This window comes from Salvelinus alpinus, chromosome 1 (genome assembly GCF_045679555.1).
Source record: "Salvelinus alpinus chromosome 1, SLU_Salpinus.1, whole genome shotgun sequence".
In the NCBI taxonomy this organism is placed as follows: domain Eukaryota; kingdom Metazoa; phylum Chordata; class Actinopteri; order Salmoniformes; family Salmonidae; genus Salvelinus; species Salvelinus alpinus.
In genome coordinates, this window is record NC_092086.1 from 39,676,208 (window position 1) to 39,695,845 (window position 19,638).

General features: G+C 43.9%; 1 protein-coding gene across 3 annotated transcripts in view; it reads right to left on the reverse strand.

Moving 5' to 3' along the window:
* The window catches only part of LOC139575605 (transmembrane protein 104-like), an 84,016-nt gene extending 64,642 nt beyond the window's left edge, over positions 1-19,374 (reverse strand). Inside the window, exons 1-6 of one of the 3 annotated variants that reach the window (XM_071400746.1) lie at positions 19,197-19,374; positions 18,558-18,630; positions 7,767-7,888; positions 6,988-7,069; positions 5,664-5,751; positions 4,013-4,099 (exon numbers count right to left, since the gene is read on the reverse strand). In XM_071400746.1, coding sequence (XP_071256847.1) covers positions 4,013-4,099; positions 5,664-5,751; positions 6,988-7,069; positions 7,767-7,888; positions 18,558-18,602 — 424 coding nt within the window. In that variant the 5' untranslated portion in view covers positions 18,603-18,630; positions 19,197-19,374. The remainder of the gene's footprint in view (positions 1-4,012; positions 4,100-5,663; positions 5,752-6,987; positions 7,070-7,766; positions 7,889-18,557; positions 18,631-19,196) is intronic. The other 2 variants (XM_071400755.1, XM_071400765.1) reach the window with 2 other exon arrangements.
* Between the last annotated feature and the right edge of the window lie 264 nt (positions 19,375-19,638).

A 19,638-nucleotide genomic window follows, 5' to 3' on the forward strand; every position in this document is an offset into this window, starting at 1 on the left:
CAGCTGCAAATGACTCTTCACCTAGGAGCTCCACTCAGTCCCCTAGCGGCACGGACACACGTCACTATCCATCACCCCACTGTTGCAGACTGACAGAGGCCTTGATAGCCTCTCTAGCTGGGTCTGGAGGAGGAAGGAGTGGTTTCCAGAAGAAGAGGTACGTTAGGAAGTTGCTTCCTTCAAACATCCACAGCTATTTTGTTGAATGCCAACCACGCTGGAAGCCACAGCTGTACTGGTCTCCGCTCTGCTATCGTGGAGCGTCATCAGGCAGGAATGTGAATGCGAGAGCCTGACAACTGAAGGCGGTTTGTTGGATGCAACAGAAATTACTTTCCTTAGGTTTGATTTTGAAACCCCAATGGGCTTTTATTGAGTGAGATGTATTCTTTGTGCTAAAACTTGGGATATTGATCTGGATCTCGGGGTAATCATAGAGTTGAGCAGTAATAGCAGCAGGCCCTCTGGAAAGGAAAGCACATCCTTTATATTCATATACAATAGAGACTTGAAAACTATTTTAGTTGAGGCTTATGTAATTGGGGTGGTGGGAGGGGGGGAAATGGCTGACATAAACATGTCCATTTATCTTCTTAATGGCAGCGCTGCTCCCCATTTTCCTTTTGTCAGAGCCCCTCATAGCGTACAAGTATGACATTTAAGAAAAGTCATTCAAGTACAGAAAATGTATGCATCGGTGTTAGGTACTCATTAAAGCTGGGGTCTGTAATAAAGGAGACTGGATTAGTATTCCTCTCCATGGTCTCTATAAGTCAAGGGTATAGGGTGGTGCATGTTATAGAGCTTGTACCTTCTCCCTCTGTTTGCACACCATCCATTTCCCCATACATCACTTCTACTGCCTTTTCTACCTAGAGGGATGGTGGGCTGAGATGGGCGCAGGAGCACACAGACCAGCCTCTGTTGTTCACCCCCCTTTGTGATATTAGCCACAGTCATCTTCTAATCAACTTGCAAATTGTGGATGAGGAAGGTTACAGTAACACTACACGCACTCTCCTCGCTGCTCCGCTGATAAACCAGCCCCCATCAAAATTCCTGTCAGTACCGGCAGGCCCGATACCCATGGCCTTATTCCAAGCTTGCTCTGCTGCTATGACAATTTTAGCTCAGGAGGTCAAATTCCCTTTCATAGTGATTATTTTTCAATTACATGAAGTGGGAAGGAGAAGGAAAAACAAACAAACATAGAAAAAAAGTATTCCCCCACACATCCACACCGAATCTGCATCTGCGCATCATGTGAAAAAGTGCCTTTCCTGCCAGTGGTGCCCAGTGCAGTCGAACAGTCCCATCAATAACCAGAACCGACCCAAGGTAGTAAGGATTCAAGAGGCCAGCTGATTGGCTCTGTGAGCTGCCCCGCACCGCAGGCCTCAGCCCTTCACTCACACAACCAAGTCCATTAACTCCAACAACACATTCAACAACACTCCACTATCCAATCCCTCAACAAAAAAACAAGAGATTTTGTTTTAATGCCTGACAGCTTTACCACACCAGTAAAACTCCCTGATCAGACATACCACTAATCTTATATTACCTCCCAGCACTAATTACACAAAGAAGCGTTCACATCAGCAGAGATCTGGGTAGAGAGACAAACGAGACTTCCATTATGCTGGAGCACCATTGAGCTGAGACAAAGAGCTGCATCTCTCACACGCGCTGGGCCCAGTGCCCATCTAATTCATTTCTGATTAGAGTCACTGGGCAGCACTCCCACATCACACAGAGAGATAGAGGGGACTCTTATCTCTGCCACCGATCGATACTTCCTCGTGGTGCCTCACCCTCACCTGCAGCCGAGGACAACACCACACCAGACACACACAGGGAGAGGTCATCACCAAAGAGTGTTTTAACACATCAACTTTAATAGGGCTGAGAGAAAGAGGAAAGAAGAGACTGCAGCCAGAATGTTCCACAAGGGAACAACATGCTGCTTCTCTAACAGCATGTTGCATGCCTGCCTGGCTTTGTGTGAGTCAGTGAATCATTTTGTGTGCGAGTGTGCCAAGTGCACCACCTAGTGGCCAGAGCCGGATCACAACACAGGAAGAGATCTGCACACAGATGACATTGTCAGAGTGAAGCAGAACGGTTTGACATTTTTATCATCAGAGATGACAAAAGCGATGCTGTTGAAGTATTGGCACTGCAGGTGCGTATGCTGCAGACTGTTGAGTCACCTACCTGGTTAATACTACTTGAGATACAGGCCGACCTGACAGCAGAGGAGGAGAGGGTGGGGAGGGGGTAGTGAGCGGGCCCAGCACACCGAGGAGTGTCTACTCTGACGTAGGTGAGTAATGTAAATCAGCAAGGTTGTTCTGTTTCTGGTTCAAGGTGAACATGATTCTGCTTCAATTAGCTCATCACTCAGACTGCTGAGGCTTTAACATGTTCACCGCCGCTGGTGCAGCCTGCAGGAGGCCCACACACACAGCTGGGGAGACTAAAACAGCAGCAGTGTGATGGCCAGGGAAATACAACCATTTAGCCATATAACCTGAGGGTACCAAACATTAGGAACACCTGCTGTTTCCATGACATAGACTGACCAGGTGAAAGCTATGATCCCTTATTGATGTCACCTGTAAATCCACTTCAACCAGTGTAGATGAAGGGGAGGAGACAGGTTAAAGAAGGATTTTTAAGCCTTGAGACATTTGAGACATGGATTGTGTATGTGTGCCATTCAGAGGGTGAATGGGCAAGACAAAATATTGAAGTGACTTTGAATGGGGTTTGGTAGTAGGTGCCAGGCGCAGCAGGTAAGTATCAAGAACTGCAACGATGCTGGGTTTTTCACACTCAACAGTTTCCTGTGTGAATCAAGAATGATCCACCATCCAAACGACATCGAGCCAACGGCAGGCCAGTGGTCGAAAACGGGTCATTGATGAAAGAGGACAAAGGAGGCTGACAAATTGTGCAGAGCAACAGAGGGGCTACAGTTAAGTCAACTAATAGTCCAGTACAACATTGGTGCCCAAAGACCCATAGAAGAATGCACAACTAGTCGTACCTTGACACAAATGGGGTATGGCAGCTGATGACCTTACAGAGTTCCACTTCTTTCAGCAAAAAAAACAAGAAACTGCGGTTGCAGTGGGCTAAGGACTAAAAACAATGGACACTGGGAAATTGGAAAAACATTGCCTGATCTGAAGAACACCGGTTCTTGGTGATGGGAGGACTAGGGAATGGAGAAAACCACGAGTACATGCATCCATCATGCTGTGTCAACATTGCAGGCTGGTGGTGGTTGTGGTAGTATAATGGTGTGGGGTGTGTTTTCATGGCATACATTGGGCCGCTTGATAAAAATGGGAGGAACATTTGAATGCCACAAGATATCTGAACATTATTGCCAGTCAGGTGCATCCCTTCATGGCAGCAGTGTATGCATCTGCAATTTTTTTTTTTTATATTATCAGGATAATACCCAATGGCACAAGGTTAGGATTGTCCAGGAATGGTTCCACGAACATGACAGTGAATTTAGCTTACTGCAGTGGCCTACCCAGTCACCAGATGTCAATCCAATTGAGCATCTGTGGGATGAGATGGAACGATGCTACTGGTAGAGATCTACTACCAGCCAACTTGACACAACTGTGGGAAGCATTGGAGTCAACATGGGCCAGCATCCCTGTGGAACGCTTTCGACACCTTGTAGGCCAAAAGGGGGTGCAACTCACTATTAGGAAGGTGTTCCTAATGTTTTGTACACTCAGTGTACAATTACACCCCATTAGAAAGCTAACAGCCTCACTTTTGGAATCTAACAATGATTCCCATTTAAAGGTTAAGAAACTGTCCCCAGATTATCCCACACAACCGTCAAGACTCCTCCATAGTTGTTAGACAAGAAGGACAGGTTTAACCATGCCCTGCACATAGCGGCATTAGCAGCACTTCATTCAATAACGGAGTGTGGGTTCATCATATCCCCTCAAAGTACTGAATGAGGATAGGCTCTTACCTTTGTTGAAGAACATGGAGGCCATTTGACCCATCTCTACCCTCTCCACAATGTCAAAGTGGTCAACGTGTCCTCCTCCTGTTCGCTCTGTGATAATGCATAGACATGAGAATGCAGTGGTGAGTCATTCCAATCCGAGTGATTCTGATGTCATTCCTTCTATAAAACATTGACATTAACCAATGACATGGAGGATACATATAATTTATGATTGATCTGATTATGTCGTAATCAACATATGCTTAAGAATTGAGACCTTCAGAAAGGAGGGACGACACAAAAGAGAATTCTGAATCCTCCACAAGACTCAATGTTTTCACATATACACTACATGGCCAGACGTATGTGGACACCCATCAAATTAGCGGATTTGGCTATTTCAGCCATGCTAACAGGTGTCTAAAATCGAGCACAAAGCCATGCAATCGCCATCGACAAACATTGGCACTAGAATGGCTCGTACTGAGCTCTTCTAAAATCGAGCTTTGTACCAAATCCACTAATTTGAAGGGTGTCCATTCTCAACGTGGCGCCGTCATAGGATGCCACCTTTCCAACATGTCAGCGTGTCAAATTTCTGCCCTTCTAGAGCTGCCCCGGTCAACTGCAAGTGCTGTTATTGTGAAGTGGAAACATCTAGGAGCAACAATGGCTCAGCCACGAAGTGGTAGGTCACACAAGATCACAGAACGGGACCGCCGAGTGCTGAAGCTCATAGCGCGTAAAAATAGTCTGTCCTTGGTGGCAACACTCACTTCGGAGTTCCAAACTGATTCTGGAAGCAACGTCAGCACAAGAACTGTTCGTTGGGAGCTTCATGAAATTGGTTTCCGTGGTCGAGCAGCCGCACACAAGCCTAACATCACCATGCGCAATGCCAAGCGTCGGCTGGAGTGGTGTAAAGCTTGCCGACATTGGACTCTGGAGCAGTGGAAATGCGTTCTCTGGAGTGATGAATCACACTTCACCATCTGGCAGTCCGACAGACGAATCTGGGTTTGGCGGATGCCAGGAGAACGCTACCTGCCCGAATGCATAGTGCCAACTGTAAAGTTTGGTGGAGGAGAAATAATGGTCTGGGGATATTTTTCATGGTTCAGTAGTCTAGGCCCCTTAGTTCCAGTGAAGGGAAATATTGACGCTACAGCATACAATAAAATTCTAGACGATTCTGTGCTTCCAACTTTGCAGCAACAGTTTGGGGAAGGCCCAATCCTGTTTCAGCAGGACAATGCCCCCAAATGCACAAAGCAAGGTCCATACAGAAATGGTTTGTCGAGATCGGTGTGGAAGAACTTGACTGGTCTGCACAGAGCCCTGACCTCAACCCCATCAAACACCTTTGAGATTAATTGGAATAACTGTGTCAGGCCTGATCTCCCAACATCCATGCCCGACCTCACTAATGCTCATGGCTGAATGGAAGCAAGTCCCTGTAACAATGTTCCATCTAGTGTAAAGCCTTCCCAAAAGAGTGGGGGGTATTATAGCAGCAAAGGGGGGACCAACTCCATATTAATGCCCATGATTTTGGAATGAGATGTACGACGAACTTTTGGCCATGTAGTGTACCTTATTTTCAACACATTCTTAACACGACCTTAGCACTGTGTCTAGTCTTCAGGAGGGATGAAGGGAACACTATACTCACGGACTGACAAAATGGGCCTTGTCTCTGGCTCTGATCGTCCCCGGACATCATCATCCGAATAATCAGAGGTGGAGTCGCTGTCTTGGACCTGAAGATGAGGGTGATGGAAAGAGGATAACCAGCCTGCCTCCACCCAACACTGACTTCACTCCTAATCTACAAGTCCTATTGCTCAGTGCCAACAACAGTCAGTTTACAACCTATTAACACGGTGTTTTATTTGCTGGACATGTGACGTGGAGGGGAGCAGCATCTGGAAATTGTCTGGAACAGCTGGGATATTCTGGGGAGGATGAGGGAGCTTTCCCCCTCATATACAATAGATATGAGCGCCAATCTGACGCCCTCCCATAACTCTTCATCTACCAAATTCACTACAGATTTATATTAATTAATGCTCAATTACAAACGACATTGAGGATGTCATTATCAGTTGAATTAACAAGAGCAGCTACAGCTGGTTGGGCAGGGTGTGGGAGAGACTAAGAAGTGGGTGGCTCACTGGAAGAGAATATGCCAGCAACAGAAACAAAGCATCTAACATCAAAGTGACAGATGTGGCCTTGGCTGAGTCAAAAGAGCAGATCTATCCTATTTCTCCGTCACATCCGAGAGATGCAGAGTCAGTGCCCCCCCAAATTCAAACGAATACACTTTTATGGGACTTTCTCAGAAAATGTCGGCCAGTATATCACTTTAAAGGAACGGCTTAATTTTTTTTATGTGCTCCATTCGAGCGGAAAGAAATAAAGAATGTTCAAGGGTAAACATTCCCACTCTGTGCCTCCCTTCTTCCCATTATGTTGGAGGAAGACTAAGTGAGCCATGAATCAAGGCCATGGGGTTTGGGGCTCTGTCAAAGCCAGACCCATTGTCCTTACGCTCATAACTCCTCCAGTGGAAACCTTGGGCATTAGGCAAAATGACTTGCTGCTTTTCTGTAAAAAACAAAATGAACTCCACCAGCTCCATCAATCTCTGCACGAGATTACTTTCCCTTAGTATTTAAAATGACTAAAGTAACAACAATTAAAAACTAAATTGTCCCCCCAGTGAGTCAGTAGAGGACACTACAAGGCTTGTTTAATCACACATTTGTGGGAGTGGCAAGCGCTCCATTCCCCATATTATTCTTTAATGGTCTATTGAGCGCCTTGAAGTTATTCTTCTCGTAAAGGTGTTGAGGTTGAAGGGTAGTGAACTCGCGAATCTGGGCCTTCACTTGATGAGTAGGGATCACTGGAAAAGACCGTATGTATGAGTGTCGACTATCACTATTCCTTCATTACTTCCACCTGTTGGTTATTTATATGTGCTAACTCACCTCTTCCTGCTCCCTCCTCTTCCAGCGCAGCTGAGCGTTGGCTGCTGCCATGGCCTCGATCACAAACGTAGTGGTCATGTAACTGATGAAAATTAAACAAAGTGGGTTCAGAAAAATATATTCAGATGACAAAAACTAGCACTGAAGAGTCTACACATATTATATATTGAGCATAACAATTTTATACAAACATAGAATTTTATGACCCATTGTCAACAACTGTCATAGAATATCATTGTGTTGTATTTGTTGTAGTCTGTGACCTTGTCTAACTGCACACTATCCTTGGTGATAAAATAGGGTCTCTAGATCTCAACCATCTAAAAACAAAGCAATGTAAAAACATGAAACTGTTAAAAGGCACAGTGTATGTTTAAATCCACATCACAAAGCTAAAGTACTGGCCTCTGATCTACATCTCTGTGTGTCCACTGTCTCCCCTTTTTCCTCATATACTACCCTAATGAAACACATCCTGCATCATCAACTTCCTCCTGCTGACTGACACGCTGCATCAACTCATCTGCAACTCCTCCTGCTCTGGTTGTTCCCTGCTAGATTACTGACATGCCTCATCAGTGGCATCCCATTTGATAGGGAGGGCAATAACTCTCCACGTAGGTGGCTGGGAGGACCTTAAGTGTGGACGATAAGGATTAAATATGGTAAATTACTCTTGTGCTATGGTGTGCTTAAACTAAAGTGAGAACTGGGGAAGTGGATGTAAGGCAACAGTTGTGGAAATGAATGGAAAGGCAGTGAGCCTACGAGGAACTCGCCTCATAAACGCCAGGAAGGAGATGAGCGCCAGGCTGACCGCCCAACCTGCTTGGGCAAAGGCCTTGGGCATCGTCAGTGCCCCCGTGCCCACGATCAGATTAAACATGTATACCAAGCCCACCTGCAAAGACACAGAACAAGAAGTAAGACCAAGGGAGTGCTCTATTAGAGGGTGTCGTTGTCTTGGGGGTCCACAAGAGGCCAGTACGTCTGGACACTCCTGTTTACTGGACATTATCCTCCCTTCACTTAACGTAACACCACACTCTGGTCAAGGGAGTGAAGTTTGAACCCTGGAAATCATGCGACAGTTTAGCACGGGTGTAAAGAAAAACATGTTGACCTCACATTGCCATGTTGCAACGCACTGGTCAACTGAAGAAAGTATCTTGATCTTATTCAAACACTGTCCTCAGCTGTGGACTATTACAGTCCCATCTAGCAGTAGAGACGTAGGGCTGACACCGTGACATACAGATAGACCAGTGAACAGAAGGTCAGATCACTAAAAAGCCCTTATCCCTATCCATTCCTTTAGTCCGTTAATATTTCATCTAGAAAGGGCACTTTAACCACAAGACAACTAGCCTTAAAACAGCTGAAGCAGACACAGCCATGCTGATATCAGTCCCTGCAGGAACTTGTGACATACCTAGACAGGCCTCACAATAACGCTTTGCTAAACAGAATTTATGGTGTGGGTCATCAAAGTTCATCAGTGGTAGACTTTTTCAGTGCCTAAGCATTCCTTCTTCCTCTTTTCAGTGTCCTGACCAGATGAGTAACCACCGCACGTGCTCCCCACAACATTTCTGCTCTACATCACTATTGTATAATTTAAAGATGTATTAAGTTCTTGTTTTTCAAATCAACAAACAAAACACATTCCATATTCACAGATGTGGCAGACAAATTATAGAATAAAATAAAATAACAAACAAATTTGCAGCAGCACTATCAGTAATCGTGTTAGATATTTCCAGCTTTCGCAAAGACAACAAGTAAAGAATTAGCTTTAGAGCAACTTACACTTCCTGTACAGACACACACATTTTCTTAAATCACCCCATTCACTCTGCCCAGTTTGAAATATAGTTGAGTTGTGGAGACCAGAGTCTATCAAACCTGGGATGTCTCTTGCGGAGGTCATAAGTGAGCTTTTCAAGAGGGAGAAAGTCAACGATCTGATCTATCCTCATTTTAAAATGCAGGGGAGGAATTAGAAGCCCCCAGCAGGAGAATACATTTTAAAGTATGTGTCACAAAGTATGTGATAGTCTTAAACAAATTCTCTCTGTCTAGATCAAGAACAAAGTCCTGCTGAACATTAAGAAGATAGAGACACGAGGTCATATCAAACTGTACATGCAGTAGTATGTATAGATGACCAGATCTCTCTACAACTCCAAAATACATGCATATAAGTTCTACTTTCAGAGGTACATATTTTACAATAAAGAAAAATATCTGTATTCATTCTATGGAGTCTCACTGGGGTGTAATACAATTTGAACAAAAATGTGTAATTATATACTTTCATTTTTATATTAGTAGAGGAGCCGCATGTCCTGTCGCAAAACCTCCGCTCATAACTCATCACTGATAATCAGACAAAGGTCCTTTTCCCAGATTATTTTAAGAGTAAGGAGGAACCCACACTCTCGTATAGGAATTTATAGATATTGGAGATTTTGCCTTTGATGGATTGTGCTGTAGCAAGAAGGGTCTCAACTTAATTGAGATGAGCTCTAAACCTCCCCTTGGAAGTGAAAGAGGAAATGACGTGTCTAATTTGAAGATATCAACAACAGAAAATGTGCACATCGAATTCCCTGCAGAGCTCTTGAAAGGATTTCAGTGTAGTTGCATTCTGATGAAACAGGTCTGAATAGGTCCTGATCCTGAGAGTATGCCAAAGATGAAAGTTGGCATCACTCTGGCCTTTTGGCGAGTCTGGGTTGTTTACTATAGGCAAGTGAGAGCATATCTGGGAGGAAATGCCAAGGTATTTCTTGAAGTCCTTCCATGTTAGTAGGGTGTTGTAAATCAAAGGTTTTGGGTATGTTCCCCACATCACTAAAGTCATTAATGAATATAATTGAGCTTAGGGGAAATTAACCACAGGATTGGGCCTCTATCTGAATCCACATTGAGTCTTGTCTGTTTGTGATCCATGTTAACATGTTGCTGATTTGGGCAGACCAGTAGTACAATTGTACATAATGTTGCTGCTACCGTCTCGTATGACCAAAAAGAGCTTCTGGACATCAGAACAGTGATTACTCACCTTGAATTGGATGAATCATTTTTCTTTAATGATTTACTCCAGACACCCGAACAGGCCCTCATCCCCGTCATTTGCAGGAGAAAGAGACGGAAGCGGTATCGCGGAAGAAGATCAGGGTGCCTTGTGAGGATCCGCTGAAGAGTGGCTAATCTGCCTCCTATTGGCCAACGTACAATTGCTGGATAATTAATTGGACGAACTAAAAGCACGTATATCCTACTAACGGGACATTAAAAACTGTAATATCTTATGTTTCACCGAGTCGTGGATGAACGACGACATGAATAACATTCAGCTGGTGGGTTATACACTGTATCGGCAGGATAGAACAGAAGCCTCTGGTAAGACAAGAGGTGGTGGTCTATGTATATTTGTAAACAAAAGCTGGTGCACGATATCTAAGGAAGTCTCTAGGTTTTGATTGCCTGAGGTAGAGTATTTCATGATAAGCTGTAGACCACACTATCTGTATTTTTTTTGTAGCTGTCTACATACCACCACAGACCGATGCTGGCACTAAGACAGCACTCAATGTGCTGTATACCGCAATAAGCAAACAGGAAAACGCTCACCCAGAGGTGGCACTCCTAGTGGCCGGGGAAATTAATGCAGGTAAACTTAAATCCATTTTACCTCATTTCTACCAGCATGTTAAATGTGAAACCAGAGAGAAAAAAAAAAACTCTAGACCACCTTTAATCCACACACAGATACGCGTACAAAGCTCTCCCTTGCCCTTCATTTGGCAAATCTGACCATAATTATATCCTCCTGATTCCTGCTTACAAGCAAAAATAAAAGCAGGAAGCACCAGTGACTCAGTCTATAAAAAAGTGGTCAGATGAAGTACATGCTAAACTACAGGACTGTTTTGCTAGCACAGACTGGAATATGTTCTGGGATTCTTCCGATGAGATTGAGGAGTACACCACATCAGTCACTGGCTTCATCAATAAGTGCATCGATGACATCGTACCCACAGCGACTGTACGTACATACCCCAATCAGAAGCCATGGATTACAGGCAACATCCGCACTGAGCTAAGGGTAGAGTTTCTGCTTTCAAGGAGCGGGACTCTAACCTGGAAGCTTATAAGAAATCTCACTATGTCCTCCGACGAACCATCAAACAGGCAAAGCGTCAATACAGGACTAAGATCAAATCGTACTACACCGGCTCCGATGCTCATCAGATGTGGCAGGGCTTGCAAACTATTACAGACTAAAAAGGGAAGCACAGCCGAGCTGCCCAGTGACACGAACCTACCAGACGAGCTAAATTACTTCCATGCTTGCTTCGAGGCAAGGAACACTGAAACATGCATGAGAGCATCAGCTGTTCCGGACGACTTTATGATCACGCTCTTCACAGCCGATGCGAGAAAGACCTTTAAACAGGTCAACATTCACAAGGCCACAGGGCCATACGGATTACCAGGACGTGTACTCCGAGCATGCGCTGACCAGCTGGCAAGTGTCTTCACTGACATTTTCAACCTCTCCCTGTCTGAGTCTGTAATACCAACATGTTTCAAGCAGACCACCATAGTCCCTGTGCCCAAGCACACCAAGGTAACCTGCCTAAATGACTACCAACCCGTAGCACCTCAAGTCTGCAGCCATGAAGTGCTTTGAAAGGCTGGTCATGGCTCACATCAACACCATTAACCCAGAAACCCTAGACCCACTCCAATTTGCATACCTCCCCAACAGATTATGCAATCTCTATTGCACTCCACACTGCCCTTTCACACCTGGACAAAAGGAACACTTATGAGAGAATGCTATTCATTGACTACAGCTCAGCGTTCAACACCATAGTGCCCTCAAAGCTCACCACTAAGCTAAGGACCCTGGGACTAAACACCACCCTCTGCAACTGGATCCTGGACTTCCTAACGGGCCGCCCCCATGTGGTAATATTAGGTAACAACACATCCGCCACACTGATCCTCAACACGGGGGCCCCTTAGGGGTGCGTGCTCAGTCCCCTCCTGTACTCCCTGTTCACTCATGACTGCACGGCCAGGCACGACTCCAACACCATCATTAAGTTGCCGATGACACAACAGTGGTAGGCCTGATCACCGACAACGATGAGACAGCCTATAGGGAGGAGGTCAGAGACCTGACCATGTAACAGTAAGGACTACAACCTCTCCCTCAACGTGATCAAGACAAAGGAGATGATTGTGGACTACAGGAAAAGAAAGACCGAGCACACCAACATTCTCATCAACGGGGCTGTAGTGAAGCAGGTTGATAGCTTCAAGTTCCTTGCATCTACATCACCAACAAACTAACATGGTCCAAGCACACCAAGACAGAAGTGAAGAGGGCACGACAAAACCACTACCCTCAGGAGACTGAAAAGATTGGCATGGGTCCTCAGATCCTCAAAAAGTTCTACAGCTGCACCATTGAGAGCATCCTGACTGGTTGCATCACTGCCTGGTATGGCAACTGCTCGGCCTCCGACTGCAAGGCACTACAGAGGGTAGTGCTTACGGCCCAGTACATCACTGGGGCCAAGCTTCCTGCCATCCAGGACCTCTATACCAGGCTGTGTCAGAGGAAGGCCCTAAAAATTGTCAAAGACTCCAGCCACCCTAGTCATAGATTGTTTTCTCTGCTACCGCACGGCAAGTGGTACCGGAGTGCCAAGTCTAGGTCCAAGAGGCTTCTAAACAGCTTCTACCACGAAGCCATAAGAGTCCTGCACATCTACTCAAATGGCTACCCAGACAATTTGCACTGCCGCCCCCCCCCACACACTTTACACTGCTCCTACTCTGTTATTATCTATGTATAGTCACTTTAATAACTCTACCTACATGTACACATCTCAATTACCTCGACTAACCGGAGCCCCCGAACATTGACTGTGTACCAGTACCCCCTGTATATAGCCTCGCAATTTATATTTTACTGCTGCTCTTTGATTATTTGTTACTTTTATCTCTTATTTTTGGGGGGGTATTTTTCTTAAAAGTGCATTGTTGGTTAAGGGCTTGTAAGTAAGCATTTCACTGTTGTATTCGGCACATGTGACAAATCCAATTTGATTTAAAGGCAGGGAAGGGCAAGACCACCCTTAGATTCAGGTTTCGATAGAGTGTAGAACTTGATTCTAGGTTTTTTTATTGCCCCATATACACTCCCGTTCAAATGTTTTGGGTCACTTAGAAATGTCCTTGTTTTTTTTCTGCCTAGAAGGCCAGCATCCCGGAGTCGCCTCTTCACTGTTGACGTTGAGACTGGTGTTTTATTGACACCATTTAATGAAGCTGCCAGTTGAGGACTTGTGAGGCGTCTGTTTCTCAAACTAGACATACTAATGTACTTATCCTCTTGCTCAGTTGTGCACCGGGGCCTCACCCTCCTCTTTATATTCTGGTTAGAGCCATTTTGAGTCTGTAATCAAAACCACAAATGATGATGCTCCAGATACTCAACTAGTCTAAAAATGACCAGTTTTATTGCTTCTTTAAAATCAGGACAACAGTTTTCAGCTGTACTAACATAATTGTAAAAGGGTTTTCTATTGATCAACTAGCCTTTTAAAATTATAAACTTGGATTAGCTAACAACGTGCCATTGGAATACAGGAATGATGGTTGCTGATAAATGGGCCTCTGTAGGCCTATGTAGATATTCCATTTAAAAAAATCTGCCATTTCCAGCTACAATAGTCATTTACAACATTAACAATATGTAGATATCTACACTGTATTTCTGATCAATTTGATGTTATTTTAAATGGACAAAAAAAGTGCTTGTCTTTCAAACTTTTGAACAATACTGATGCGTTGGTTGGTTGTTTTGGAAAATGAAACTGGGCAATAGCATGGAAGCATCTGAAATAAATAGTTCAATCTAGGGAGTATGTTGATATGGATAACATTGATTCTTCTGACTAAGCTAATTGGTAGGGAAATCCAGGTTCGGAGGTCATTCTTGATTCGATCCAGGAGTGGTAGTTGAAAAGGCAATTCAGATCTGGTGTTACAAAGATTCCAAGGTATTGAAAGCCTGTGTCTTCCATTGGAACGGGCAGAGCGTCTGCATAGAGCATTCCCAGCCGCATTCCCAGCCGCCTCCTCAGAGCATGCGCAGACCAGCTGGCTGGTGTGTTTAAGGACATATTCAATCAATCCTTATCCCAGTCTGCTGTTCCCACATGCTTCAAGAGGGCCACCATTGTTCCTGTTCCCAAGAAAGCTAAGGTAACTGAGCTAAACGACTACCGCCCCGAAGCACTCACTTCCGTCATCATGAAGTGCTTTGAGAGACTAGTCAAGGACCATATCACCTCTACCCTACCTGACACCCTAGACCCACTCCAATTTGCTTACCGACCCAATAGGTCCACAGACGACGCAATCGCAACCACACTGCACACTGCCCTAACCCATCTGGACAAGAGGAATACCTATGTGAGAATTCTGTTCATCGACTACAGCTCAGCATTTAACACCATAGTACCCTCCAAACTCGTCATCAAGCTCGAGACCCTGGGTCTCGACCCCGCCCTGTGAAACTGGGTCCTGGACTTCCTGACGGGCCGCCCCCCAGGTGGTGAGGGTAGGTAACAACATCTCCATCCCGCTGATCCTCAACACTGGGGCCCCACAAGGGTGCGTTCTGAGCCCTCTCCTGTACACCCTGTTCACCCACGACTGCGTGGCCATGCACGCCTCCAACTCAATCATCAAGTTTGCGGACGACACTACAGTGGTAGGCTTGATTACCAACAACGACGAGACGGCCTACAGGGAGGAGGTGAGGGCCCTCGGAGTGTGGTGTCAGGAAAATAACCTCACACTCAACGTCAACAAAACAAATGAGATGATTGTGGACTTTAGGAAACAGCAGAGGGAGCACCCCCCTATCCACATCGACGGGACAGTAGTGGAGAAGGTGGAAAGTTTTAAGTTCCTCGGTGTACACATCACGGACAAACTGAATTGGTCCACCCACACAGACAGCATTGTGAAGAGGCGCTGCCGCGCCTTCTTCAACCTCAGGAGGCTGAAGAAATTCGGCTTGTCACCAAAAGCACTCACAAACGTCTACAGATGCACAATCGAGAGCATCCTGTCGGGCTGTATCACCGCCTGGTACGGTAACTGCTCCGCCCACAACCGTAAGGCTCTCCAGAGGGTAGTGAGGTCTGCACAACGCATCACCGGGGGCAAACTACCTGCCCTCCAGGACACCTACACCACCCGATGTCACAGGAAGGCCATAAAGATCATCAAGGACAACAACCACCCGAGCCACTGCCTGTTCACCCCGCTATCATCCAGAAGGCGAGGTCAGTACAGGTGCATCAAAGCAGGGACCGAGAGACTGAAAAACAGCTTCTATCTCAAGGCCATCAGACTGTTAAACAGCCACCACTAACATTTAGTGGCCGCTGCCAACATACTGACTCAACTCCAGCCACTTTAATAATGGGAATTGATGGAAATTATGTAAAGATTTATCACTAGCCACTTTAAACAATGGCACTTAATATAATGTTTACATACCCGACATTACTCATCTCATATGTATATACTGTACTCTATATCATTTACTGCATCTTGCCATCTTTATGTAATACATGTATCACTAGCCACTTTAAGTTTATATACCCTACATTACTCATCTCATATGTATAGACTGTACTCTATACCATCTTGCCTATGCCACTCTGTACCATCACCCATTCATATATCTTTATGTACATATTCTTTATCCCTTTACACTTGTGTGTATAAGGTAGTAGTTGTGGAATTGTTAGGTTAGATTACTTGTTGGTTATTACTGCATTGTCGGAAATAGAAGCACAAGCATTTCGCTACACTCGCATTAACATCTGCTAACCATGTGTATGCGACAAATTAAATTTGATTAAGATTGAGAGGGCAAACAATGGATTTATTCAAATTGATCTTATATCCTGAAAACTTGCCGTACTGAGAAATTGTCTGAAATGGAAGGGAGGTATTTCTCAGGGTTGGATATGTATCGTAAGACATCATCCGCTTAGAGAGAGGGGACAGCGAGCATCCTTGTCTTGTGCCACATCCCAAAGAGAATCTCTCAGAGTTTAGACCATTAGTAGACACCATGGCATTTGGATGAGAATATAGGGACTTAATCCATTTGATAAAGTTTGGGCCCATATTGAACTTTTCTAAGACTGAGAACAGAAAGATTCACTCCATCCTGTCAAACGTTTTTTTTTATTTGACCTTTTCTTTAACTAGGCAAGTCAGTTAAGAACAAATTTTAATTTACAATGAATGACGGCCTACCCCGGCCAAACCCTAACAATGCTGGATTAATTGTGCACAGCCCTATGGGACTCCCAATCACGGCCGGTTGTGATACAGCCTGGAATCTAACCAGGGTCTGTAGTGGTGCTTCTAGCACTGAGATGCAGTGCCTTAGACCGCTGTGCCACTCGAGAGCCCACTGGATGCTTTCTCAGCATCCAGTGAAGCCAGCAGAACAGGGGTCTTCCATGCGTTTACTTGATCTATAATATCAAAAAGACGGCGAATGTTATCAGAAGAGTACCTGTCTCTAATAAATCCAGTTTGGTACACTTTTATTATTTTGCGCAGAAGAGTGTTTAGTCTCGTCGAGCAGTATGGTAATTATTTTGTAGTGGCCAAAAAGCTTTGTGGAACTCTGGGAAATCTGTTTGGGCCTGGGGATTTGTTAGGTGACATGGAGATAATTGCCTCTAAAACCTCCTCGGGAGTGAAAGGGGAGTTGAGATCTTCTTGGTCGGTCTCTGATAGTTTAGGTAGCGAGATTCCCTCTAGGAAGGAATGGAGTTCTGCATCTGTATGTGCTCTTTCAGAAGCATATAAATTTGCAGTAAAAATTATGAAAAGTTAAATGTATCTTATTTGGATCATATGTGACCTCGTCATCTTCTGTTCGGATGGCCATGATTGTATGCTTCGACTGCTCTTTTTTAATTGGTATGCAATATCTCTCCGAGTATAGTCCAAGTTTAGTTTTGCTTTAGCTGCTTTAAGTTGAATCCAGGAGGTGCTGTCTGGAGATTGTTAATGTACTTCTCAAGCTCTAACCTATATGCTTCCATTGCTTTTTTCTCTGAGGAATCATATACAATCAGATGACCTCTTAGGGTGGCTTTAGGCCAGAGAAACAGGAGAGTCTTTGTCTTGTGTGTAGTTGTCTATCCATGTAGTGACCAATGTATGGAACGCTTCGTTTGATAGCATGGAGGTGTTGAATTTCCAGCTCTTTGATCTCTGGATGTTTTTACAGAGGTCAATGCGGAGGCGGACAAAGGTGTGATCTGAAAGTGCTATGGGTCCGATTGTACAAGCGGCAGAATTCATGAACATTTTAGGGATAAAAATGTAATCTATACGAGAGTAGGTGCACATCACTATTTTAAATAATTTTGTCACATATTTTGTGGACTTTGGACTCATGCAGGTAACTTGAACTAATTTAGCCTAGATCATTTTTCAGCATTTGCTATCAATTATACATTTGTCAACCTCTCTTCAGAATTTACAGCACACTTAAAAGTTACACATCACAAAATGTTGATTTGAAATCTTTGACATCAGAGCAACCTTGAGGGAATCTTATTTGAGTAAGAAGATGATGTTCATATGATAGGGAAGATATAAAAACCTGGCAGAGACCACATCCAACTGACAATCTCTTCGGGAAAAAAACTATTTGAACAAAGATGTAAAAAATAACTGATGTTGGAACAATATGGAGGGAAAGTTGGAGTATAACTAACGACATTACAGTTAACTAACATTTACACGTAATCCAGTATAAACTAATATATAGAATATATTATATACACAAGAGACTAAATTCACAAATTCTACAGCACAATGGCAGAGTCATGTCTTAAGTGTAAAACGAATAACGACTCAATAATCCATGCTTTCTGGGAATTATATAAAGTCTGGAAGTTGTGGACGGAGCTAGAAAGTTGGTTGTCATAAGTATTACAATGTAAACTTTATTTTAATCCTTCTGTCTGCATATTTCAAGACATGACATAGGGGGATGTAGTGAGACACCTGGACAATTCTCTTCTCATCACTCATCTTCAAAAAACTTTCTCTGAAGACTTGGAAATCAAATCAATATGCCAATCATTAACACATACTTTAAAAAAATCTAATTATTTATTTATGTCAATATTGAAAAGGCATGGGCAACAGAGAAAAACAAATTGATACAATTTCAGGCCAAGTGGCAAACAATAATACAGGCACTAGGGATGGGGGTGTGAGCATGCGGGTCTGGGCAGATGAGATGTTGTTTGTGTGCGTCTGGAAGTTGTTGTTCGTATGTATAAGTTCGTATATGGAGTGACATTTTTTTGGAGTGACATTTTACAAAAATATTGTAAAATAGAAAATAATGCACACCAAATACCTGACATGAAACAAGTTAGGAGAATGAGCATAACACTGCAGGGTCTAATACTGATACTCACATACGGGGAGTAGAGCTCCCCGGTCTCTGTGATGCCTCCTGCCATGATGGGCACCAATACTGGAGATCACAACCTGGAAGATACAGTAATGGCAAATCCTAAATCAAATTATTCACAAAACTGTGTCCTACCAATCACATAATGTCTCACTTTCATAGATACCGCTTTTATACAAATCTAGTTGACTGTAGCTTCCTGACAGTCGTCAGGAAAAATGCAGAACACCTTGTGAGAAGCAGATAGCTAGCTAGCTAGCACTGCTAACTATTCCATGCCATCACACTAGTGATGCATTGTCTTGAGTAGTTGGCTAAGGCCATTATATCTGCTGCTATGTGGCATAAATGTATTGCACTCACTAGATAACGTTAACTACGCTAGCTAACGTTAGTTAGCTAACGATAGCTAGCTAAACAACCTGCCCTAACTGAGCTACACCAGTAAGTAGCTAGCACTGTCTAGACCCATTCTCCAGTCTAACGTTAACGTTACTGTAGCTAGTACGATAATGTGTAATGTAGCTAGATTTAGTATGAGCGTTGAACTGGTTATCTAGTTACCTTTATCATCTCTAGACATTGTTTTCAGGCACTTGCAACAGTATTAACAACGTCAAAGTAAGATGTAAACAACACGCACCTGCGTTCAGTGAATCTTTTTCAGGGTAATTAAACCAGAAAGCTAGACAGCGAATGGCAATAATAAATAACTCGTGCAGAAAATAAACATCCTCCGCCAATAAACGTTATATGTGCATTCTTCTATCTCATGCACATTCAATGACTGTGTGCACAACAGGGGTGTAATCATTAGCCAAACAGTTGCAAAACGAGAGTTTCTATTGGACAAATCAAGGTAGGTCCCTCCCCCGTTTCGTTCCGTTTGCTTCCGTTAAAGAAATGTTTTGCAACAGAGTTGTCGTAATGAATATATCGTAAAAATGTATGAAAACAAAAAATTTGCTTTTGGTCTTAATTTAAAGTTACATGGTTAGCATTGTGGTTAAGGTTAAAATGACATTTTTAAAATAACAATTTTAGGGGTTTATGACTATCTAGTATTTACTAGGTCAAGAGACGAC